Source organism: Tachypleus tridentatus, chromosome 8, assembly GCF_004210375.1.
Source record: "Tachypleus tridentatus isolate NWPU-2018 chromosome 8, ASM421037v1, whole genome shotgun sequence".
Classification (NCBI taxonomy): domain Eukaryota; kingdom Metazoa; phylum Arthropoda; class Merostomata; order Xiphosura; family Limulidae; genus Tachypleus; species Tachypleus tridentatus.
Window position 1 is genome coordinate 4,080,245 of NC_134832.1, and position 26,645 is coordinate 4,106,889.

The 26,645-nt window shown below is 35.1% G+C and overlaps 1 protein-coding gene across 2 annotated transcripts in view; it reads left to right on the top strand.

Moving 5' to 3' along the window:
* The first annotated feature begins 2,967 nt into the window (after positions 1–2,967).
* The window catches only part of LOC143258427 (uncharacterized), a 32,592-nt gene continuing 8,914 nt past the window's right edge, over positions 2,968–26,645 (top strand). The window contains exons 1-5 of one of the 2 annotated variants that reach the window (XM_076517346.1): positions 2,968–3,615; positions 5,780–5,862; positions 8,793–8,921; positions 9,395–9,534; positions 23,284–23,375. In XM_076517346.1, coding sequence (XP_076373461.1) covers positions 3,234–3,615; positions 5,780–5,862; positions 8,793–8,921; positions 9,395–9,534; positions 23,284–23,375 — 826 coding nt within the window. In that variant the 5' untranslated portion in view covers positions 2,968–3,233. The remainder of the gene's footprint in view (positions 3,616–5,779; positions 5,863–8,792; positions 8,922–9,394; positions 9,535–23,283; positions 23,376–26,645) is intronic. The other variant, XR_013032278.1, reaches the window with a different exon arrangement.

Below are 26,645 nucleotides of genomic sequence, written 5' to 3' on the forward strand. Positions count from 1 at the left end.
GCAGACAATTTCTAGTAAGTAACAAGAACCTTTCTCAATGGATATTGAGAAATTGTAAATTGTGTTATATTGTGAAACTTGGTCACTGCAATCACGATTGTGAGTAATCGAGAGCTGTTAAGACTAGCTTCAAATAGCTTCACAGTCTATAAAGAGGAAACTCTCTGTACTACATAACAATTATTACACAAGAAGTTAAATTTCAATAGTTGCAGAGGTCTAACAATTGTTTAGTGCTAAAAACGGTTCCATAAATTGCTCGTGGAATATCAAGACATTTTCTTCAGTGAACCATATAACTTAATACAAACAAGTAAAATATCTCATAGTATTTACACTGGCGATGCAATTCCAATAAGCAAATTAGCGAGACGACTCCCACTTACAAAACAGACTAAGGCTTTTAAAAAGGTAGAAATCATGAAGGAACGACGGATAATAAAATATCTTATACAGAACTTGTTACAAAGAAGGTTAGACTACTGTACGGTGAATGAACTTAAAAAAGGAGCATGTATTTCTACTGCCAAAGATTAATATCACTGTAAATATTTTGTCTCAAAATGTTTTCAACATTAAATCTTGAAAGTAGATATTGGCAAGGGGAAGTCAATAAAGAAAGTACAAAGAATACGGTATTCAGTGTAATAAAAGGATTGTGGCAATTTGTTGAGTTGCCATTTGGACTATGTAACTTAATTCAATGACTAACAGATTGTGTTGATTTTGAACTACCCAGGCCCTGCATGACCAGGTGGGTAAGGCGTTCGACTGGTAATTTGAGGGTCGCAGGTTCGAATCCCCTTCGCATCAAACATGCTCGTCGTTTCAACCGTGAAGGCATTATAAGTGACGGTCAATTTCACTATTCATTGGTAAAAGAGTAACTCAAGACTAACTGCCTTCTCTCTAATCTTACACTGCTAAATTAGGGATGGCTAGCGCAAAGCCCTAATGTAGCTTTGCACAAAATTCAAAACAAACAAACTGAACTACCCTAAACATTATACTCATCTACATGGGTGACACACTTGCATACTGTAAAATACGTAATAATCCTTGGGATGGGCTAAAAAAGCCTCTGGATTAAAACCTTAACCTAAATTCACAGAAGTGAACACATGAATTACATGAGACACATTTTCAGAATAGGAGAGTTTACAGAGCCCCCCAAAATTGACTCTGTCCAGAATTGATCAATATTGGAGAATCTGTGTAAGACAAAATGGTTTCAATTTCATGACTGTACCCTTAATACCTTTGTTTTGTAAAAAACATCCAGTGATGTGACTTGTCCTCTACAAAGATTTCTTGAAAAACCAAATATATTTTTGGGCTGTTTATTCGGAACAAAAATTTAAGAAACTGAATAATAAATAGACCTGTGTTGGCATATCTAAGTCTAGAAGACCCAATAATTTTAGATACATGTGCCACTAATTTTGCAGTAAGAGCAGTTTTATCACAAGCACAACGTAGGAAGAACACACTATTGCATACTAAGAGAAACAATGGATACTATAGAAGGATGTATTGTACAACTTAGAAATCATTATTAAATGTTGTTTAATCCATTTCTTCCAATACCTATATGGACAATTGAACATTGTCCAAACATGTAACATTGAAATAGCTAAAGAATTCTCACAGCTAAGAAGGTCAGACAGAAAGATGTCTCCAAAAACTCCAGGAAAAGAACTTTAACATCATTCATCACCCTGCTGATACATTTGTGAGATAGTAACTTCTATTTCTGTTTTGTTATCATTTTGTTTACTGGTAGTTTTTTTATTATTTCTAACATTTAGTTCAACAATGATATTTTAGTTATATTAAAATGCTAACTTACTAGGACACACTGAATTTGAATATATTTGTATTATGAATCTGACACAAACTTCCCCTATTGGTGACATACAAATATTAATAATGCAAAAGATTATGTAAATTAGCTATTCACATGAAATATAGCCTAGGGGTCTAAACACTAAATAAAAACCCTACTTTTGGCTTAAACGAATTAATTCATGAGATATAGTTAAAACAAGTATTTTCTTATGGCTCTTGGATAATATTATTGATCTTAAAATGGTTTAATTTTGAAATATTGTATGTTATCAGAATTAGGTTTTCCTTCATCTGATTCTTTAATAATTTCTTTCTTTATTAATTTCATAATTTGTTTTCTTATTAAAATTAATAATAGTGATATTTATATGGTGTTGCTCATTAATGCTAGTATCAAGTCCTGGCCATGCATGTACTTATTAACTGGTTTTTGTTTTAATTTTTGTAATTCATAAAAGTTGTATCCCAAATGTTTAATTTTGTTTTGTTTCTGTAATTGTTAAAGTTTAATAAATTCGTTTTATTGACCTTGATTGTAGTGGCATCTTGATTTAGTCTGTTACAAATTGTTTGGTCCCGCCACTGGTACAGCGGTAAGTCTTCAGATTAGCAACGCTCAAATTAGGGGTTTGATTCCTCTCGGTGGACTCAGCAGATAGCCAAATGTGGCTTTGCTATAAGAAAACACGCACATATTGTTTCAGCGCCATTTTATGAACTTAGGCTCTTAGATGTAAAGTTACAACAGCCTACAAGTGAAGAAAGTGTATAGGAACATCAAGAAAGAATAAATTATTTTTTTTAGTTAAATTAACTGATTTGGCCTGTTTTCATCCAAAAAATTAAAAGAATGAAATAAGCAAAAGAACAATGTTACAACAATATTAATTATGTATCTATGATTTCTATGTAATCGAAAAAAATGAAATACATTGGTTTATGTTTTGTATAACATTTTTAATGATGAAGTCAGTTTGTTAAGGACGTGTTATAATAACCAATAATACTAATAACTTTTGACAATAGTTAGACACAAAATGGCTTCCTATAATGTTTCACATTATTTAATCCTTAAGACATCCTGTTAGGAAAAGACTCTCGGATCACGAGATGAAACGTTACTCTCCACAAATTTGCGTGGATCGAAGTCACGAAAAATTTTCGATTACACTTCCATTAGACCATCGGTATCATTACTTGTTTAGTGTTATAACACAGAGAAGTAACGTATTGGAAACCATAATTTCAATTGTAACACTTTGTGAGATAAATAACAATTTGCAAAGGAGTAGAAACTTAATAATCAGAAAACAGATAAACGTCTATCGTGATTTTTATTATTTGTAAAGTAAGTTCTTTGTTTAATTTTGTAATAAATCTTAAATATGAATTTTATAGCAAATATCTGGAAGGGTACTGGTAGCAATAAAGAAACGCGTAAAGATGAGCAAGGGATAGGAGGAACTTCGTCAGAATCGAAAACCTGCAGTGAAGAATCATCTTCGTTGAAACCTAAAGGTAACACGGAAAATTTACTAAAGGAAGGTCGGACAGAAAGTAGTGGAAAGAAAAGAAGAGAGAGCGGTAGCTCTGGCTCTACTTCTGGGCCAGATTCTGATCTTCCAGAAACTCCAGACAGCCCAGCATTGAAGGATGCTGCTGATGGAACTGAAAACTCAAAGCAATCCACTGGTGCTAGTAGTAGTATTGCAGGTGACTTGGAAGAGGTATCACATAAAGCAATTGAATCAGCAAAGTCATTTGGAAGTAAGTTCAATACCTTTCCTGTACAATGAAATTTCTGTTCACAGGTTATGGAAAACTTATCATTAGGGAATTGAATAATGAGTTAAATATGATGTGGAACATATCTGGGAAATATTTAATAGTGAATTGATAATGAATTCACCCCAGGAACTTTAATCTTATTAATTTGTTATACTTTCAATTTTATTTTTTAAATCAAAGTGTTTAAGAAACTAATCCCTTAGAAATAAATAGAATTATCACATATGTGGGGGTTGTGTTGTGAAGTGATTAGATGAGGGAAATAACAGGTTATTATTGATGGAATCCACTCAGATCTACAAGACCCTTGTGTAGGGTACCTGCCTTGTTACTGATCGAATTCCTGCTTATTAGTAGTTGAGCGCCTTTGTTACAGATTGTCTTCCTTACTACTGATTGAGTGTTTACTATGTTACTAGTGGAGTACATCTGTTTTATTATTGATTGAGTGCTTGTCTTGTTACTTGTGGACTTTGTCCTTTGTTACAAGTTTAGTACTTGCAGTATTATTAGTTTAGTGCTTGCTCGTTATTAGTGAAGTGTCTAAGAAGTCATAGATTAAACTTTTGTTTTATTCTTATTTATACTAAAGATACTGATAATGGTGTAACTAGTAACATTGTATACTAAAATTCATAATTTTGAGGTAATACAGAATGACGTGGATCACATGAAAGTAGGGCATACATGTGGCATATGATATTTATAGTTAGTGCAAGATAGTGGATTTGGGTTATCATAATTTGGTTCATGTGTTTGATACAGGTGAAAACAAATTCAGTAGCATGAGTGAAGAAAATAATCATGGTATATTGGTGAATAAGTTACTCAAGCTACCAAATCAGTGCTCTGAAAGCTAGTGTAATTTTAGTGTGTCTTATATACATTAATGGCAAGTCATTAGAGGCAATCATCTCTGTACACAAACCCATATATGTTAGGGATTCACTTGAAATACAGTGCTATTCTGTGTTCTATTATTGGCACTTGATTTACAGGTGTAATTTATACTTGATACAGATGTTATGAGAATATATTTTATTGAAAGACACCTTGGTTTGCTCCAGATACATTCAAAGCACATCTTCCTTAAAATAAACCTTGCTGAAGAGATGGCAGATGATTGGTCAGTTATGTAGCTTGTTTGAATTAAATTCCTTATAGTCAAAAATAATTTAATGAAATGACATACTTCTTCTTAAGCAGTAGAAATTATATACTTGAGGAAGACAAGTAATTTTTGTCTAAAAGTAGTTAATTGTCAGATTAACATAACATACTCAAACTTGTCCTGATTTAGGCCTAAATTAATGCCATTGTGGCCTACCAAGTACCAACAAGTCTGTGTACCTTATAAACAATGAGTCAGTACAACTTTCTTTTTCTTCAGTTTTCCTTTAAAAAGTCATTACAGTAGAGGGAAAAGCTGTTAAACTGTGTTTTTTTTTTTATTTCTACATTTGTGAAGGTCAGGTTTGTTTGATATAACTTGCTTCAGAGATAAAACTACTGGGATTATGGGTATGTGATGTAATGCTACATGATTAGTTGACTAGTTTTCTCTTGTGGAGGAAAAGTATACGTACATGAGAAGCTTACTTATGTCAAGTTACATTAGTGACATTTGTTGATGGATTGGGTTTGGAAATATATGAACATCTTTTAAAACAGTTAAAAAATGATGTAAGAGGATTGAATTTGTATTCTTTTTTACAGGAAACTTTGTTTCATAAAGTATGGTCAACAAACTTTTAACTATAATACACAAAAAGAACAACAAGAGTTTTTATGTATGAAAGACAGATTATTTCTCATTTAAAAAAAATAAAGTAATATTTCTACCAAAGCTAAAGTGATAGAAGAATCATATGTCATCACTTTTGGGAAGTTGATAGAGAAATTAACTTTTTTCTCAAGCACTTACATATATAATTGGGTTTTAATATTTTTTAACAAATCAAAGATTCATTGAGTAGGTTTGTTTAAATGCCAGAAACATAGATTATCTTTACTAGCTAAGGAAACATTAATTATTACTCATGAAGAACATGATTAAAATTTGCCCTTAATTTATTGGGGAAATGTAATAGAGTTAGTATGTAAATTTTTATTGAGAGTTTGTAATGTGTATGTTTATGTACAGACTTTCTCTTCTCTGTGGCCAACAAAGCTGGAAAGACTGTATCAGAAACAGCTAAGCAGCTAAAGAACACCGTAGGAGAAAGTGTAAGTGCACTTGTTTGTAAAGGTTTTTTGTGTATTTGTGATTGATCCATGATGAAATGATGAAACCTCTTTAGTACAAGATGTTATCAATCATCATAGTGTGGTAGTTATGTGTTAAGACAGTATCACTGTTGTTAACTCATGTTTAGACATATATTGTTTTTGGTGCTCTTCCTGTGAATTATCATCATGTTTTTAATTGTTTAATTTCTGAAATGAGATTTCATGTGTTTTTGTTTTTTTTACATTGAAGAAATAGTTAATTTAACTTAAGTTTCTATTCTTATTTTTTCTCACACTTCCATATTTTACATCAACCACTTTTGTTTGACTTGTGTATGTCTACCATGAATCCTGAGTTTCATGTTCCCAATTTAGGCATTATAACTCTAGAAGTATTTTCACAGTCTACAGGTGTGTTTTTTTTTTTTCTTTGGCTATTACCCATTGTGAGATTGATGGTTACATGGGTCAACTGCCTACTCCTAAACTTGTCCCACTAATACTCTTGAGTAGGCCAAACCTGTTTATGCCCCTGAAGATTTGATAACCTTTTTGCAACACCAGATTTGGCTGTCTCTTTCTACCCTCTTGTAGAATCAACTAGGCCTAATACAGCATTTTTTGACATAATTTCTTGGATATGTGATGTTTTCTCCAATTTCCTAATTTTTTCTGTCATTCCTTATTACTTCCCTATTGGCTGTTTTGCCCTCTTCAGCTCTTGCTTTACATGTGAGGTTTCACAATTGTAAGGATATTATGGGTCAGAATGCAACCTTGTTCCAAGTTAATTTATCACTTTTTTCTTCTAGGGATTTACATGTGGCCTTTCTTTTCTATGTTTTTGATCACATATTTGAGACTTTGGGATTGTAATCTGTGTGTAAACATTCTACCCTTTCCTTTCTGGTTGCATGTTTGTCACAGTTCTCTGTTTCAGCTTCTGTGGGTTTCTTGTCTTGCTGTTTTATTCAGTGTTGATGGGTAGAGACAAACCAATAAGTTTTTGTCGAGTGAGAGCTGGACTGTATGATTGTTTTACCCTTTGGCATTTTTCACTACAGATCAATAGGTTTTCATATTTATCAAAGAGACTTGTACTATTTCTTTCCCCACCTCCTTTGTCTCTCATACTCTTTTCCTTCCCCATGGTTTGGGATCCTGCCACCATCCATTGTCTCTCTGAGGCAGTACCAGATTTTCTTTTTCAAAAGGCCATTGCATCTATTCATCATCTGTCTTCAGGATGCCCCATTTTACCTTGTAGTCATTTCTTACACTTGAATGTTCTTTTTCTTGTGGTTTATAGATGACAGCAAGGAATATTGAGAATGTTTATTTGCATATTCTGATATCTCATCATTCACAACCCTCTATATGGTTTGTTCATCTCAGTGTGGTCTACCAATTTTGGGCACTGATCTACAGACCTATCTTCGGACTTGCTTTGACTCTTTGTGCTTGTCGAGTGGTCAGAGCATTTGTGTGTCACTTATGTGCTCTTGGATTGTGCTTTCCTCTTTTTTTGATGACAGACTACTATTAGTTCATTCCAAACAGGAATCCAGCAGTTACTCTTATCACCTGCTCTTGAAGGCAGCTGTAGTGAGGTTAATGAGGTTGGAGAAGTCCTTACTGCTACTTATCCAATATCTTGTCCATTTGTGAGACTTTCTACACATCACAGTTGGGCCTATCCTTCTCCTCTTCAACTTTGAGCAAGGGGTTTTAAGTTGGATTACAGCTTGTGAAATTCATTGGCTATTGAGGATGTAGGCATTTCATGGCCAGTAGAATTTTACTGGGATTGTTTGTTGGCTCTTATTACCCTTCCTCATACTCTTGTCAACAATTAATGTTGGTGGTTAGACACGAATCACACATCACTGTACTGTATTGGGAGTTATTTTCTATGCTGAAAATATATTTCCAGTAGGTACTTACCTTTGCTTACCCTTCCCATCCTTTCTCACCACTGAAAAGTATTTCTCTCCTTTCTGCCTAATCTCAAAGTGATTGTTTGGTAGAATCATGTAGAGGGGAGTCAGATGCATCAAGAGGGTATGTCACACTCCTGTTGGTGGAAGGTTGTCACGTGATGATTCCATGCAAAACCCACTTGAACCATGTCGATTATGGGGTAAGTGGGAGCTCAAGGCTTATGGTAGGCAAAAAAATATTTTACATATAGAGGGCAGCACTGAATGAGAACAGATACACACACAAGAGGAGGTACGTACCTTTTACAAATCTATTTTCAGTATAGGTAAAGAATAACTTTATCAGGTTACATCTTGTTTTTCATGTTTTGTACATAAAACAAAATTAGAACTTTCATTTTTTAATTATAAACAGATATTGAACCCAAGCTTTAAAGTTACAAGTGCTTTAGAAAGCATGATTGGTTAATAACATGACTAAAATGCAGAATTAAACTTTGTACTTCACATGTATGTTCAAAAGTAAATCTCAATGTGTGTGTTATACAGCATGTTCAGTAAATAATGTACATGTGTGTTTTTTAAGTTTTTATATAGAAGGTAATTTATTTCTGTTCTAAAGATACTTCAGAAAGTATGACTTGATGGAAAAAATGTTAAATTATTGGTCTTGGTGAAGGCACATTCTTGCTAAAAGTTAACGATAATACTTATAGAGGTGAAAAGTATATTTTTTATTTATAATCATACCAAATATTATTAATCAGTACAGTATTTACTGAAGTTCATTAAAAGATTTGAGCAACAACAAAGAAAAAAGATTAAGTAGGAGCTGTTAGTTGCACACAGACATAAATATACAGGCACTGTTGTGAGAAAGTGATTTTTGTGTATGTATTAGTTCATGATATCACAGTTAATGTAACATCTGCACTGTCAGAAAATCCATGTGAACTTACATTTAAAATGTATGTTTTTCATCTGTAGAGCCTGATGGGGGACAAAGAACCTTCCAAGAAAACTAATTATTCAAGTCTTCAAGACACTTCTATACTTCCATGGGTTGGATGTGAAGATGAAGTAATGGTGAAAGAGCAGATTTTGTCTTTGTCTCAGGTGGTGTAATAGCTGTGTCATTATACATCAAGCTTTTATCATAGTATTCCAGCAAACTTATATCATCTGATAGAAATGTCTTCATTTTACTTGTTCTTGTCTGATTGTAGTTCTGGCATACTGAGTACATGTTTAGAGAAAAGTTCTAAAAAGCTGAAATACAAAACCTCATATCAGATGAATGACATTTGTTACAAACATTTTACACTTGTTTTTGCTGCAGTTTAAATAAGTAGTTGCTTATATTTCTAATGGCATGAAATTGCTAATACCTTTTAAATTACTTTTATTAGTTTCTGTTTAAAAATTTTTAATCCTTGCTTTTTGTCTTGTTTGAAATAAATAGCTAGTTTTATCATGAGTTTTCTAGTATAATTGTAGATAGAATTATGTAATATTTACTGTTGAAAGTTCTTGTAGTTAAAGAAAGAAGTCTGAAAAAATACAGTAAAAAGTTGACCTTACTTTTTCAGGATAAAAAGAATTTCTTACGTAGCCCTCCCTCTAGTGCTCAGTTTGACTATGACCATGATAGTTTTCTTCCTGTAACCAAAGCACTAATTGAAAATGATCCAAATTTGGAAAGCATGAAGCAGGATCTGGTTCCCAAATTGTAAGTTACTGGTATAAAATTAAAACTAGTGTGTCAATGTAGCATCAATATTGAGAACTTGCTATAATCTCAACTTTGCCATCTATCAGTGTAGTAAATTTATTGATAAATGTTTCTAAAATAAACTATGTATCATTCAGTTATTTCTGAAAACTTTAGGTACAAAATAAGTGTTTTGCAAATGTGAAGTTATCGAGACAAGTTAATTTTGGAAAAAATATCCTTCAACAGTGAGTATTCTAAGAGTAACAAACTATTAAAAAAAAAGTGAAATGCTTTTTATAAGGCTTTGACATTTCAATCCAGAAAAGAGTTAAAGTGAGTGACATACTCAGATAGTAAGTTCTGTTCATACAAACATAAAAACATTGTTGAAACTACATTAACTGGCCTCTTTATTTAAGACTCGTACCTACTTTTGAATTGTGCCCCCCAGTGGCTAAGCGGTTTGTCTGTGGATTTACAACACTATAAACCGGGTTTCAATATCCGTGGTGGGCAGAGCACAGATAGCCCATTACATAATGGGCTAAATTCAAAACAGTAACAATAGTACTGAATTGCACTATATCTTGCCACAGTAGTAATGTGGAATGAACAGATCATTGACTTTTTAAGATGACAGAAGGTGTTTTTTATATAAATGTAGCTTATCCATTAAGGAGTATGACTTGCAGTTGGTCCACAGGTGTTTACAAAAGGTTAAAGTGAAGAATGCAATGACTAAGCTGTTCATAGATAATGAACTTTATTAAGATTTGATAATTTGCATGCTGTAAAGGATGACTGAAGTCATTTGATTGTTCTTTGGATCAGTTTTGAATAATACAAACACAGATGGTTCTTGCATTGTTTTTTTGGAAGAAAATTTGCTCATTAGGGTACTGCATTTTGAGATGTATGTGATTCAACAACATTCGAGTTCACATAATTTTTTTATAATTTAAATAGGGTAGGGGCTGGCTTGTTTGCTATGGCTGTTAATTCAGCTGAAGGGAACTAGACAGTGGTGAGGACCAGGATAAGCTAAATGTAAAAAGGTGCAAAGAAAAGTTTAGCATAGGAAATTATTTTAGAAGTAATAATAAGTATAGACTTAATTGTTACTATTTTAATGCTGGAAATATAAGAAATAAAATTGAAGACTTTAGATCACTGGTAAGAATGGAATATTTGATACAATGGGTATAACTGAAACAGGGCTAAATGTAGATGATTTTGATTACAAAAATTTCTTTGAAATACAGGATTATAAGTTATTTAATAGGGATAGAGTACTAAAGAGAAGACAAGTAGTGGCTATGAATGCAAAATGTGAAAATCCTGTTGAACTTGAAGACGTCAAATATAACAGCAAGGAGACTGAATTCATTTTGATTTCTAGTTTTTTTGAATTGCTGTGTAAAATGCAAAAATCTCTGTCTGCTGTGTTCACTGTGCCGGTCACATTTCCTTCATGTGAAGGTACACAAAACAACAGTTTTTTGTTGATGTATGCTTGTATCATCTGCCAGCTGAAATGGCAATTTTATCATTAACATATATATTACACAAAAATTCTATGCAGACTTGACATTTTATGGTAACTTTGAGTTAACATTTAATCTAGAATATAGCATTATAGGCCCATTTATTTACAGATCTTTAACTATGCATCTACTAAAACATCATATATTTAACCTCATACACGAAAGAAATGTATTCAGAATTAGAATGTTATTTGTAAAAAAGCAAACAGTAGGCCTAGTGTACAAAATAAAATTATGCTGTATACCATGTATTGGACTATGTGAAAAGAGTAAGGTTTGATAAATCGCAAACACTTGTTGGAGTCAACTTGTATAGTTTGAGACTGTTTTTTATTCTACTTTTTTCTCTCCTAGAAGTGGGTGTTTTTTCTTTTGATATATTATTAAGTACAATATTGCATTTTCTTTGTACTGTATTTTATATATCAATGTCACAATGTGAATATGTTATCACATTCATAAAAATATGTTAAATTTACATTAAAGCAAATTCATTATAATGTTCCATACATATATTTGTGTTTGAAATTTTAAAATTTGAAGAGGGATGATGGGGGAAGAAGAAAATGGATACTTGTGTGTATAAGATAATCTAAATATTCTCCATAAGGGCCTATTTATGCTTGTCAGTGAAGGAAAGCAAAAACATTATTCAGAGGAATCTCTGATTTAAAGCAGGTTCATAGTTTATTATTGAAAATCAAACCTAGTGTTTTTTTTCACAAATTCTCAAAATATTTTTATGTATAAGAAACATAGAGAGTAGGTTTTTTCTTATTTAGAAAACTTGGGCAACACCAAGTAATGCTGATAGTAACTTATAATACATTACAATGTACTGTATATATAATACTGAAAATGAGAAGTAGTTCCTTCATGCAAGGAGTAGATGTTACTAAATTTCCATGCTTAGGAGAATCAGGTAGCACCTGAGCAGCATTTGACTCGAGTTGGTTATTGCTCTGGGTGTCTGCTCTGAGTTTTGCTTCTCCGTTTCTTCCTACCAGTCCTGGGCTCTGTTTCTTTAATTCCCAAATGTTAGTGGAATAATGCAACAATATTACAGCATAGCTGTGGACCATCATCAGCTGTGACAACCTTGGAAATCATAGCCCAAGCATAGGTCAAACTCAAGACCTCAGTATACTTTCATTGACTGATTTATTCAAAGATAGTACAGATCATGTTTGACAGGTAAGTTAAGTGTGAGCACACAGGAATCTATAGAAATAGAGCTTATCTATGGGTATATTTTTTTTAATTTTTGTATTTTGTCTTATCTGGGGCATTAAGACTGCAGTCCACTTTTTTTTTATTACTCTTTTCACCATGCATTTTTACTCCTAACTTTTCCTGTTTAAAAGTAAATTCTGGACCCCTTTGGGTATTTTACTTTTTCATCTGCTATTTGAAGTATTCTCTGTTGTTGCTTATTCTTTTCCATACTGCTGCATAAATCATGGAAGGAACTGATAGCAAATCATTTCCTTTTTTACTTTTCTGATGAATTCCTTCCATGCCTGGGTGAAAGCCTTACTTTTATATTAACAGATCCTATTGGATGAAAATAAATTATTAGATTGTGTGTTTGACATGTAACCTTTGGAGGCCTCTACTTTAGGGTTAGCTTTCAAGAACGTCAGAAATTGGCACCTGCTGCCTCACCATCAGTGGTCCTGAACATGGTGTCAGGGATTTTGGGTTCAGATAAGCCCATAATGTCTAGTATGCCAGCCATCTCTCAAATTCATCCCATGCTAGATTCACCCACCTTGGAATGAATGAGTGTAGTAAATCCTAGTAATTGAAGACCAAGTCAGTATCAAAGAACAAGATAGTGATGGAGCTCTTGGATAAAGAGACTACAAGGGCTCTATCAGAATGTATTTCAGGCAACAGACAATTGCCATGGAATGTTTATCCACCTTGATCAGAAACCATTACATCATTCATCCTGGTAAGACCTTCCCAGACCTCACAGATAGAAGTAAGGATGGAGAAGATGGTGTTCCCCACAGAACCCTGAATGAGGCAAAAGAGCATATTTTGTTCCATCAAGTGGCATTTTTAAGGTTGCATTGTCAAGAACAAGAAGCCAGGTTATTTCCTGGGGGTAGTATGTTTTCAAGGAAGACCAACTAAGAGGGATGCCAGAAGTGAGGGAGGAGGTGTATTGCTTTTGAAAAGATCTAGTGCTTACTTGATAAGTTCTTGTGAGAACCAGAAAGATCTTTCACTAGACCACCATTGCACATTTTAAATCCATGGCTGTTTTGGAGGCTTTACTGTCAGGGGTCCTTTACTGACAGTTCTAGTGTTCCTCCTAAATTGTAGATACATTTCTGCAAACTTGTATATATTTATATTCATAGAGGAAGAAGTTTCATTTATCTTTATACATATATATGCATATTTTATTGTTTCAAAGTTGTTTAGATGCAAAAACCCTGTGTACTGTGTGTGTGTGTCCCTGTAGTATATTTGTTTATTATTATAGTGTATTTCATGAATAGATGTATGTTAAAACATAGTGTATTAGGCAACCCACACTTAATGTGGTTAAGTAATGTATTTTGGATTATGTTTATATGATTTTCTTTGTTAAAGGGTTTATTTTTGCATTTCATTGATTTTATTTGTTAACCTTGTGTGCATAGGTAGGGATCAAAGTGTTCATGCTCTGTTCTTGTTCAGAGTGCCATTCAACATGGTATTATGCATTTGATGACAGAATTATCAGTATGTAATTTCACCCATATTGCCGATTGTGTAACAGTTTGTGATAAGAGTATGGAAGTACCAGCCAGAATATACTGGAATACTGAAAAAACTTCAGATATGCATTAAGAAGGTTGTTGAAGCTAGGTGAATGGAATTTGAAAACTGTACAATAGACAAAGTTATTTTTACTTTTCATCATTTTGCACTCCAGCTTTTCAACATTTGATTCACACTGATTTTAGTGTGTCACAGTCATATCTTTAATATAAGATCTAGTGATGCATCTAATTTTGTAATCCCCTCGGTGTGGATTCCTGTACGTGATGAAGGGACCTCCCAGGGAAGGTTCTGTTCTGTCTGGTTACCTTCTCTGGGATCAAAACATCCACCCACGTGTTTGCCGTGCGTGGCGACCCGTGAAGAGGAGGAGAGGATCCTGGTGGTTGAGGGTTCCAACCCTAACACACCACTTTGGCCTTGAATTCCTGTAGATGGGCGGCCTTTGGATGGCCCCCCCTTGGGTCAATCGGCTGGTCCACTTGGGCTAGAGTCAACCAAGTACCAGTGTTGGAAATTCTCAACGGGTGTTGTGGACATTTTGCCTGATGCTGGTATTTGGGTATAGTGCTCATGAAACCCTGGCGTTGCTACATTGTCCTTGCATTACATTGTAGTGCGTCCCCTCGTAGGGCTCCATGGTGGGTGGGGTCAGTGGGTACCGAAATTTTTCTTTTTTCCTATGGATCCTCCTTCAAAAAATTTAAATAAAATAGTGAAAACACAGTCAATAGGTAAACAACCACGTCTTGAAGACTCTGAGCAGCAATCTTCAACATCTGTAACACACGTACCTCATTTTCTTATATTACATTCTTTTTCAGAAAAACCTTTAGGGCAAATGTCCCCCTTTTTTATTCAGAAGGGACTAGAGGGTCTTGCTGGCTCTCCAAAGTCAGTAAAGAAGCTTTGATCTGGAGATATATTAGTTCAAACATCCACAACCAAACACAGTGAACTCCTCTTGATTTAAATGGCAATTGGGAATATACCTATTGCGGTTACCCCTCATGCTACCTTGAATTCATCACAAGGAGTTATTGTTGAGAGGAATTTGAAGAGCGTCCCCGAATCAGATATTCTTGCTGGTCTCTCCACTCAAGGAGTTTCTGCAGTGAGGCGCGCATCTCCACTTGCAAAGATGGAGTTACACTGCCAACAAATACCCTCGTTTTGACATTTACATCATCACGTGCACTTTCCACCATCAAGGCAGGTTATATAATTTGCAGGGTATGGCCATACATTCCAAACCCTCTCTGATGTTTCCAGTGTCAAAGGTTCAGCCACTCAAAGACATCATGTCGTGGTTCCCTGACATGTGCTCGTTGTGGTGGCAAGAACCACGATGCCTATGAATGTGACATGGACCCACATTGCATCAACTGCAATGGTTCTGACCCTTCCTACTTTCGTTCTTGCCCAAAATTGTTGGAGGAAAAAGAGGTGCAGCGTTTGGAAACGACTCATAACATTAGTTATCCTGAGGCTCAGAAATTGTTGCCCGCCACTCCATCTCAGACATATGCTGCTGCACTTCGTTCCACAGCTACAGTGGGAATGCAGACAGATCTCTCTGTGCCTCCAAGAGAATCGTTTTCAAAACAAATGAAAAGCCTTTTCACCTCCATGGTTTAAAAGGTTGATGAATCAACTTCCACACCTATCTCTGTTCCTCCCATACATTCCAACAAACCTCAAGATCTACATCCTTCAGTTTCAAATATAGGCATTTCTTCTGATACATCATTTTCTCTCACCCCAAGAAGCAAAACAATCATTTGTTCATGTTCTCAGTCACTGGAATCCCCTTCCAATAACAAAGACCTGCCCAATCAAACCAGGGCAGGATCCATGGAGGTTGATAGATCTCCTCCGACTAAGGACAGTAAGGAAAAAAGGCGTGGTCGTAAACAGAAGGGTTCTCCAACCACTTCACCTGCCCATCATTAAAAATGGCCACCTTTATACAATGGAACTGTCAAAGTTTACATTCTAATCTGGATGATATCAAAACACTGATTGCTTCCTCCCATCCTGTATGTCTTTCTTTACAAGAAACATTTCTGATACAGTCGCCATTCGGCAGTTTTCTCTGTACAGAAATGACAGGCTGTGTGATGGATGAGTACATGGAGGGGTGGCACTATTGGTTGATCAGCATGTGCCCACCCTGTCTTTGTCACTCAACACACCCTTGGAGGTCATACCCATCCGTGTTTCCTTGGGTCATACCATCACTGTTTGTTCTCTCTACCTGTCCCCTTGAGAGACATATGATCAATCAGACCTTGATGCTCTTGTTGAACAGTTGCTGTCTCCCTTTCTACTCCTGGGGGACTTTAATGGACATCATCCCCTCTGGGGAGGTGCTGTTATTGATGGGAGGGGTTGCTCTGTAGAGCATATGCTCTCTGATCACAATCTTTCTCTTTTCAATACTGGTTCTTCCACTTATTTTCACGCACCTAGTCAGTCCTTTACCACTATTGATCTCTCAGTTTGCTCCCCTTCATTATTCTCCCATTTTTCATGGAGGGTTGACAATAATCCACTAGGCAGTGATAATTTTCCTATACTTTTGAGAGAGACTGGCCGTGGTCGATGCCACCCTACCCGCGTTACCCAGTGGAAGCTCGATCAGGCAGACTGGTCCACTTTCACTGCACATGCTAGGTGGGTAAGACGTCAAAGCTAGAAGGAATCTTGGTTTAAGTTCACAACTAGCATATCTTCTACCACCAGTTCCAAGGTCATATGGTACAGGATTCGAAAGGTCAGTGGGCGCTACAATTCTGTCCCCCTCTAGATCTTGCTCTCTGATGGTCAGGAGGTGGCTGATGTCCGGAGCATCTCTGATACTTTAGGTGAAAGCTTTTGCCGGGTATCTAGCACTTCTGCTTGTTCCTCCACTTTCTTGGCCATCAAGACTCGGGCAGAGCGTTCACCTCTTTCCTTTCGAACTGACTGTCTCTTTGACTATAATTGTCCCTTTACACTGGTGGAACTGAAAATGGCTTTTCATCGGTCTGGCAGTACATCTGTTGGACCTGATGATGTACACTATGACATGCAGCACCATCTATCTGCTGCTTCTCTTGATGTCCTTCTAATTGTCTTTAACCAGATCTGGCAGGAGAATGTTTTTCCTGATGCCTGGTGCCAGGCTATTATTTTACCTTTCTCTAAGCCAGGGAAAGATCCCAAGATTCCTTCAAACTACCGTCCAATTGCTTTGTCGAGCTGTCTCTGTAAGACCTTAGAGAGGATGGTTAATGCTCGTCTTGTTTGGTTCCTCAAAATGACAGCACTCCACCACAGACCACCTAATTCGACTTGAAACATCAATCAGAGAAGCCTTTCTCAAACGCCAACATCTTGTATCCATATTTTTTGACATTGAGAAGGCTTATGACACAACATGGAGGTATGGCATTTTGCGAGACCTCCATACATATGAGTTACGTGGCTATTTACCCATGTTTATTAAAAAAATTTTAATGGACAGGAGATTCCAAGTTCGTGTGGGTTCAACACTTTCCCCGTTCTTTTGTACAGGAACTTGGAGTCCCTCAGGGCTATGTTTTGAGTGTCACACCTTTCAGTACAAAGATTAATGCCATCACTGAAGAACTCCCTCTCACTGTTGCGAATGGGCTGTGTGTTGACGACTTTCACATCTCATGTCAGTCATCGAACATGAGATATATTGAGCGGCCACTACAAACTGCCCTCAATCGTGTACTGAAGTGGATTATGGCGAATGGCTTTAATTTTTCTCTCTCTAAAACCGTTTGCATGCACTTTTGCTGCCAATGGGGTATTCACCCTGATCCTGAACTTCATATCGGTGAAGTTTTGCTGCCAGTGGTCCCTGAGACCAAGTTCTTGGGGCTTATCTTTGACTATAAGCTGACCTTTATACCACACTTGCAGCAGCTACGGGTCAAATGCACAAGAGCACTGAACATTCTCCTTGTCCTCTCTACTACCAGTTGGGGAGCAGATCGATGTTCTATGTTAAAGGTACATCGTGCTCTTATTCGATCAAAACTCGACTATGGATCAATGGTCTATGGCTCTGCCAAACCCTTGGCCTTAAAGATCCTTGACCCCATTCATCACCAAGGACTTCGACTCTGCATTGGGGCTTTCCGCACCTCTCCAGTTCAAAGTTTATATGTTGAATCTCATGAACCTTCTCTGCACCTTTGCCGTTTGCAACTATCTTTACAATGTTCTTTAAAACTTCGTTCCTTACCAAAGCATTCCACCTGGGGATGTGTTATCTTTCCTCAGTGGGCCGTACTTTTTCAGAACAGACGATCTGCCATTGCTCCTTTTGGCCTTCGCATCCAGGTGCTATTGGATGAATTGGGTCTGTCCTTGGATAACATTGCAGAATCCACAGGTCAGCCCATCCCACCATGGCTTATTATAGCCCCCAAATGTGACCTTTCTTTCAGTCATCTGAAAAAGGCAGATACTCCAGATTGAAAATACCGTCTTTTATTTAATGAACATCTTTCAAACAATCATTCCATTCCAATTTATACAGATGGTTCCAAATCAAGCTTCTGTGTTCATTGCTGAACTGTACGCCATATCTCTTGCCCTGGATCATATTGAAGCTGAGCAGTACTCCAACTGCACTATTTATACTGACTCGCTTAGTTCTCTACTGGCCCTGGAATCGCTACATGTTGGCTCACACCCTGTTCTCGCTGATATTCAAAACTGACTGGTCCATTTCTCGTTAACTGCTACTTCTATCCAGTTTTTCTGGATACCAGGCCATGTTGGTATTCGCGGGGACGAGCTTGCAGACACAGCAGCTAAATCTATCTGTTCAGGCACTATCACCACTGTGCCTAATCCGTACATGGACTATGGTCCTGTATTCAAGGCTCGGCTCCGTGCCAGCTGGTAGTCCACTTGGAGTGAGCAACTCGACAACAAGCCTTTTCAAATAAAACCCTATATTGGGCTTTGGCCATCTAGCTTCCGTAAGGTTCAGAAGGAGGAAGTTGTTCTAACTTGACTACACATTGGTCACAGTTTTTTAACTTATCGTTTTCTTTTATCTGGTACTGTTGCACCAGTGTGTAGTTTGTATAACACTCAAATGACTGTAAGCCACATTTTACTTTCTTGCCATCATTACGACTCTCAACGACGGCACTATTTTAAACATGTTTTTTCCCAGGGTTTATCTGTAATATTGGACAGTGTTATTGGTGATGGTGACACTGTCCACCTTGATAAAGTTTTTAGTTTTTTAATAGCCATTAATCTTTTTAATCTCATTTAAGTGTTGGATATTTATTCATTACACCTTTTTAATTGTGGTTCCCTTTTCAAAGTTTCAATCTCTCTAGTTCAATTTGAAATTGGAAAATGGCCAGGACATTAAATAACTCGACACCAGGACTGGAAAGGCCAACTTCAGGTGACTCACGCTGCTGTTTGAACTACCCGTTAGTCATCCTGGCGAGTTGTTATTCCAATTTTGCTCCATGTATTTTAAACTTTTATTACTTTACCCTTTGGTACCGGCCATAATGACACATAATCTGGAACCAGGACTGGAAAGACCAACTTCAGGTGACTGATGGTGTTTCTGGTACTTGCCTGTTAGTCTTCCTGGAGGGTTATGACCATTACCATTCTGCTACAGGAAGTCCTTTACAACTTTATAGACTGGATGTCCACATCGGTTTTATGCATTTTTCTGTTTTTAATTGCTGTTTTGTTTTTACCTTCGTTTACTTTTACAAATTTTACTACATTTACTTTACTTTTACCTTTTTATTGGACATTTGGCTACTCATTATTACAATTTTGCTATACGTCTTTTAAAACTTCTATTATTTTACATTTTGATAATGGCTGCTATGACACATAACCCAGAACCAGGACTGGAAAGGCCAACTTCAGGTGACTGACGGTGGTTCTTGAACTTACCTGTTAGTCTTCCTGGTGGGTTATGATCATTACCATTTTGCTAGATAAAGTACGTTACAACTTCTTTTACTCTGCTTTCTCTCTTAACATTGTAAACTAGTTGTCAACATTGGTTTTAAGTTTTTTTTGTTTTTCAATGATGTTTTATTTTACCTTCATTTCCTTTTCTGTATTTGACTACATTTAATTTGTTTTTACCTTTTTACCAGACATTTGGCACAGATAGCTTAGCTGCTTTGTGCCATAAAACACTAAATCAATCAATCAATCAATTTTGTAATATTATCTGAAAGCTTACCAGATTTGTAGTCAATATTTTCTCTCCAATATAGGGTTGATCTGTTGAACACATAGACCCCTTGCAAATTGCTTTGTGTGCAGTGTTTTTGTTCAACTGTATTTTTTGTTGCTTTTGTGTTTTTGGATTGTGAATGTACTGTGTTTATAAACTCCATTCCAAAAAAGGTAGGTGAACTTTGTTATCCTTTTTCGTTTAGCGCTTTGTTTTTGTGAAGTTGCATTTGCACACATTGGTATTGTTGGATGAATACTTTTACTGGGGCAAGGGTAAATTATTTTGGTTTTATTGAACAATACACAATTAAAATTTGAGGGTTTTTTTGTATAACTTTAAAATTTGTGACATCTTGAAGGAAGAGAGAAAAAGAAATGTGGTACAGGACTATGCCTTGTGTTAGGATTCCCTTCAACTTTTCTATGTTGCACACAAAAAGTGGAATCACTAATTAGCAACTAGCCTAGTTTTTTTGCAAAAAAAAGACAACTTGTAATAATTTGAGATTAACTGTTATCTTTTCTTTTGGATATTCAGATAATAATGAGGGTCTGCTCACCCTTTCACTCGAATCCCAGTGGATGAATGTCACATGTTTGAGGTGTGAGCATGTACAACCCTGATTTTGTGTTTTGTATATAAAACTAAGTTTACTCCAGTACAAGTAATATTTTTGTTTAAATGTCGACTTGTAGTACCTTTTTTAACTTCATACTTATTGACAGCCTAATTGTCAGTGTGTTGTAATTTATTTTCATTTGATGTATAGTTTAAGCTCTAGGGTTATTTCTCTTAGATTTTATGTTGGGATTTTAGTGTAGCTTAAAGAGAGGAGCACACTGAACCACTAATAGAAATCTATTCAATATATAAAGAAGTACTTTACAAAACTTCATAAAAAATTATAACAACACACCAGCATAATGCACAAATAATTATACAATCAACAAAGTGCACTAATTTTGTCATTTTCAAGGATTGGATTAAAGTAGTTCTCATCATTTGCATTGGTTGGAAGATTCAACATAGGTTATAAAAAATTTAAGAGGAGAGTTTGTGTAATTAAGTATTGCAGGATATTATAATTTTCAATGTTACTTGTGAAATTGCATTTATTCCTGGAGTTCATGAATATCTAAAGCAAAGTGCAAATAATTTGTGTGTTACATCACTGAAATAGTAAGTAAAAGTTCTGTGGAATGTTTTAAAACTGCCATGATCAAATGACTGTGTCATTCAGTGTTTTATTGTACTGAGAAAAGTTTTATGAATTGAAATTTTATGCTTATTGTAAACAGTTTTGTCTTATTTGCATACACCGTTATAGGCTTAATAATTGAAAATATTGTGAAAGAAGCCTAAAATTCCTTTTTTTGAAGATGTTATATGTATTATGTAAAACAACATTTTACAAATAACTTAAAATTATCACATTGAACAAATATTATCATTACGGTACAAAAATCAAAATCTGAATATCGTTTTTGTTCTGTTTGGTTTCCTATGCTTTCATACCTACATTGTAGCATTAGTACAGGCCTATACTGCATGTACTAATTCAGTTGAATGATTTGAACTAAACATGTATCTTTAAGTGTATTAAAATTTGTCACCAAGGTTTATTTCTTTATCTACCATCTAACTGAATTTAAGTTATAGGATCCATATGCATTGCCACGTTAGCAGCAAATGTTTGTGATGTTAACTGTAGTCTTATGTTTGCACTCGTAGGACTTTTTTTGTTTTGATAGATTTGTATCCAATATCTTTTAAAAAGAATCTTTAGTACATAATTTATCATTCACTAGATTCCCAGTTTGTTTATATTTTATTTTATTTTCATAATATTATATTAAGTAATTTCAGCTGAAAAGTCATAACCTTATTCATCTGAACAGTATTGTTATTATATGGTGACACTTAAATCTTTCACTTCTTTTAGAGCACTGCCATGGAAGTTTCAAACTTTGTACTACTTTGATAAAAAGTACTTGACCCCAAACTCCCCATAGATTACCATTTTTCATTTTCCGATAAGTATTTAAACATTAAATGGGTCTTTTTATTTTTGTTATTGCAAATGTGTTCAGTAGGTTTATTCACTTCATCCAATATGATAATGTTCTAGACATCATTAGTAGAACTTTTGACAATTAATCTTTTGCTTTGCTACGTGCAGTGGCTTGTGAACACAACTTTTGTGATGCTTAAATTCTGTATGAATTGAATTATTTCATTTATGCTTTTAAGAGAAATTCATTCTTTAGCTACAGTGGACTACTATGTTTTTGGGTTAACACTGCTTCTGGCATGTGAGTGGTAAATGACTGTGACATAGCCTGATTTTTCTCCTTGCTGGTATTACCTTTTCTTGCTTTATCAATATAGTGAAATACTACAGGCATCTTTCTTCTCTTTTTTTCAAAATACAAAAATTTCATATCATGCATTCTTTAATAATTGCAGAAGAGAAGAACATATAATTTCTTGGTCCTGTAATGTAATCTTCCCAGTAGAGGTTAATTTGAAGAACAGTCTGTCATACTTCAACTGAATTGCAACAATATGGCCAAGGCTTTTAACTTGTCTCAATACATGAGAATATCCCAGAGAATGGTTACTGGAGGTGCATTGTTATTGCAAATCTTTAGGCAACCCTTCAATATCCACTTGTCAACATATTTTTGTGGAAAATGTTTAAGCTCTTACTTATGAAACACAGTAAAAATGGTCCATGATACCTGTAACTATCTGTTAAATGTATCATATTAACACCTGTTGTAATAGTCAAATCTTAATAGTAAATATTATTGCATTTTACTGTGAAACTGGACTGGATTGTGATTTGGAACTGTAGATTTCTTGTAATGAGACTCATTTTTTCTTAAATGAATAAAAATGTCAATATGAATGGAGCTCAAAGTACCAAAGCTTCATAATACATTTTGTATTCCAAAAGTTCCAGTTAAGGCTGTTAAAATAATGTTACAGTACTTCACTTAATTGATTCAATTTAGGACCTAACATTGTAATGCTCTTTTATAACTAGGGTTCATTGTTTCTTTTATGTAATCTACATATCAATTTTGTTTTAAAACTCAATAACTGTTACTTTGCATTATTAGATCTAAGTATGGTAGTTTTTTTTTGTTTCACAAATCAAAATTTTTTCTTTTACCTCAGAGTCACAGAGGAATGTTTTTGGAAAAATTACTTTTATCGAGTGTCCCTGATCAAAAAGTCTTTCAAGACAGATGTTCAAGCTGAAGGCAAAGGTCAGTGTACCAATTCCAATAGAAATCAGATATTGCGTGTTAATGGAAATAACTTTGACATCTCTAGATGTAGTTGCTTTACTGTGTAATGAACTTTTGTATAGATAAGATATATTGTGATCAGAGAGACAGAAGTTATAAGCTTTTCATGTTAATATGAAAATACTTTTTAATATAATTTTTAATGTTTAATCAGTATTAGCTGCTTATATTGTGTTTTGTGTTTATTTGATTTATTTTGCAGATACGCGTTTTTGTCAATTTTTTTTTCTATTTGTATTAAAAACTAAAAATTTTTGTAGTTTTATTTTTACTTTGTGGTTTATGCTTAAATATTTTCTTTCAACATTTTTTCTTTATTTTGTGCTAGTGGAATTTTAAATACTGCCTTCATTAATGTCAATATTTTATAATTACTCAAACTTAAAGCTAAATATTTTGGTAATTTTTTCCTAGTTTCTTTTTAAAGACTGTTTTGAAATTAATGTTTCTGCAGTTTATGTTAATGTCATTGAACAGTGAATAATGTGATAATTTTGCTTATCATAATTTCAATCAGAATCAGTTGGATTCTACAGTTTGTATTAATTTTCACTAACCTTAATGACACAGGATCATGAATTTTACATTACCTTGTAACCACCAGAAACTACTTAATGTTTCTGCCTTTCGTCTTCAAGTGGAAGACTTTCAAAACGTCATCCTCTACACTTGCGTCTCCACAACAGGCAGTTGCCATCCATTCTACAAAGTTTCATCAAAAGTGTTGACTACTCTGAGTTCAAAGTGATTTTCGTGTTAAAATTAAAAATTGATCATATGATATATGTGTCAGGGGATTGCTAAAGCTCACTCACGATTGATATGGGTCTTACAGACCTTGGGAACCTTTATTATTGGGAATATATTTGAATTTATGGAACGTGTTAACTTTTGTACTTAGTTGTACATCAAGTTTTGTCAATTTCATTCATATTTGTACAATATGGTTAAAACTATGATAAAAAAAATCCTAGGAAAATAACTTTTAGATCACAGAACAAAAAAGTTCTTGAATGTCATGAAACTTATTAAACTTGAACCCTATAAAAGTGAGATGTATTCATTATCATAGCTATTCAGTAAATCATCAGTAAAAAACAATGCCTCATGTAGTACTGCTTTATTTGTTAGCTTCACGTACATCATTATATTGGTTGTGGGATAATCTTAGATCAGAGGTGAGATTAACTTTAGTTATTTTTATTGTCAAATTTTAATTACATGATTAAATAATACCCCAGGGTATGATGGTTATGGAAAAAGAATCTTCTGTATTGTGCAACCAAAAGCTGGGTTTTATTTCTAACTCAAAAACAGCAATCATTGTTTGTTACTTCATCAATTTAATAGTTACAAAAAATAATTTTTCAGTAATATTTTGGCCTTTCTGACAAAGTCCTGACCCTCCATTTTAGAACTTAAACTTATCTGAGAAATAGTCTTTTGGCCTCAAAAAAAGATGGAAATCTATGGAGCTGTAGTAAATTTATCAAAGAAGCTGAGCAGATGAAAGTAAGGGTAATTGTATTTTAACTGCCTTTCTCTTCCTGTGATAGGTTTCTATCATGTTGGTAATATGCTTATGATCATCATCCATGTAAAAGATTCCCGTGGCCAGTTAAGCACATACCTGATGCCAGTTTGTCTGTACTTCTCTGTTGTCAATCTTACTATGTCTTCAACATAAATGGAGTAAATGCTAGCTGCAAATTCACTCTAACACCTTCTACTTTGGTAGTGGCACTTTTCTCATTTCCTTTTTCTTAGCATTCTGCAGTTCATTATTACAAAGTTGGACATGCTTATTAAGAAAAAAAAAGTGAGGGGTCCTCTGTCAGGCTTGCTTATACCATTCTTTCATTAACTTATTTTTACTCCACATTTCCAATTGTTTCAACTAATCAAATAATTCAAACCCTAATGTAAACTGTCATGTTATTACGGCTTTTCCTAATATTGTACTACTCAAAGTGGATTTCTATACTTGATGAGGGGACCTTCCAGAATAAGTTCTGTACTTTCAATTTATCTCCTGTGGGATCTGGACATCCACCCACTTGTTTGCTGTGCATGGTGACTCATGAACAGAAGGAGAGGATCCTGATGGTTCAAGGGTCCAGCCTCAATATGCCATTTTGGCCTTTAATTCCTGTAAACAGTTAGCCAACGTTCATTTGGCTAGTCCTCTGTGGTTAGAGTTCACTGAGTACTAGTGTATTGAACATTGTGTCTGATGCTTGTGTTTGGGTATAGTACTCATGAAACCTGGTGTTACTGTAGTGTCCTTGTTTGGTATTGTAATGTATCCCCTTGTAGGACTTCATGGTGAGTGGGGTCAGTGGGGACTGAATCTTTCTTCTTTTGTTATGGACCCACCAAGTCCAAATAACAATAAAATAAAATAAACAGCTCATTGATAAACAACCATCTCTTGAAGAGTTTGAACAAAACTTCTACCTCATTTTCTCAGACTACTTTCTTTATCAGATGAATTTTTAGCATAAATGTCTCCTGTTTATTCAAAAGGGATCAGAGGGGCTTGCTGGCTCTTCCAAGTCAGTCAAGAAGCAATGTTTGGGGACATCTTGCTGGAACTACCAAGTAAACTCCTTATATTTGAAGACCATTGGAGATATACCCATTAATTTACTCCATATGCCACTTTGACTTCCTCATGATGAGTTATTGTTGGGAGAAATTTGAAGAACATCCCCAAGTCAAAGATCTTTTCTGGTTTCTCCAGGCAAGGAATTTCTGCAGTGAGGAGTACCAGGACTTGCGAGAATGGAGTTATACTGCTTACCAGTGTTCTAAATTTGATGTATTCATCACCACATCCACCTGCTGCTGTCAAGGCGGATTATGTAAGCTGTATGGTATGGCCATGTATACCCAACCCTCTTAGATGTTTTCAGTGCTAGCAGTGTGGACCCTCACTGTGTTAATTGTAGTGGCTCTCATCCCTGTTAATCTCATTCTTGCCCTAGGTGAGTGGAGGAGAAAGAGGTAGTGTTTTAAAATGGTTCACAACATTTCTTATCCCAAGGCTTGGAAGTTATTCTTCCCAGCAACATCTTGGACAAATGCTGCTGCACTACATTCCACTGCTATATTGGGAGTGCAGACAGATTTTTCTGTGCATCCAAGTTGTTCTTATACAGTGTCGTCAGTCTTTTGCCCTCATTGGATAGGAGTGTTGAAGATGGGCCTGAGATGTAAAATTATTAT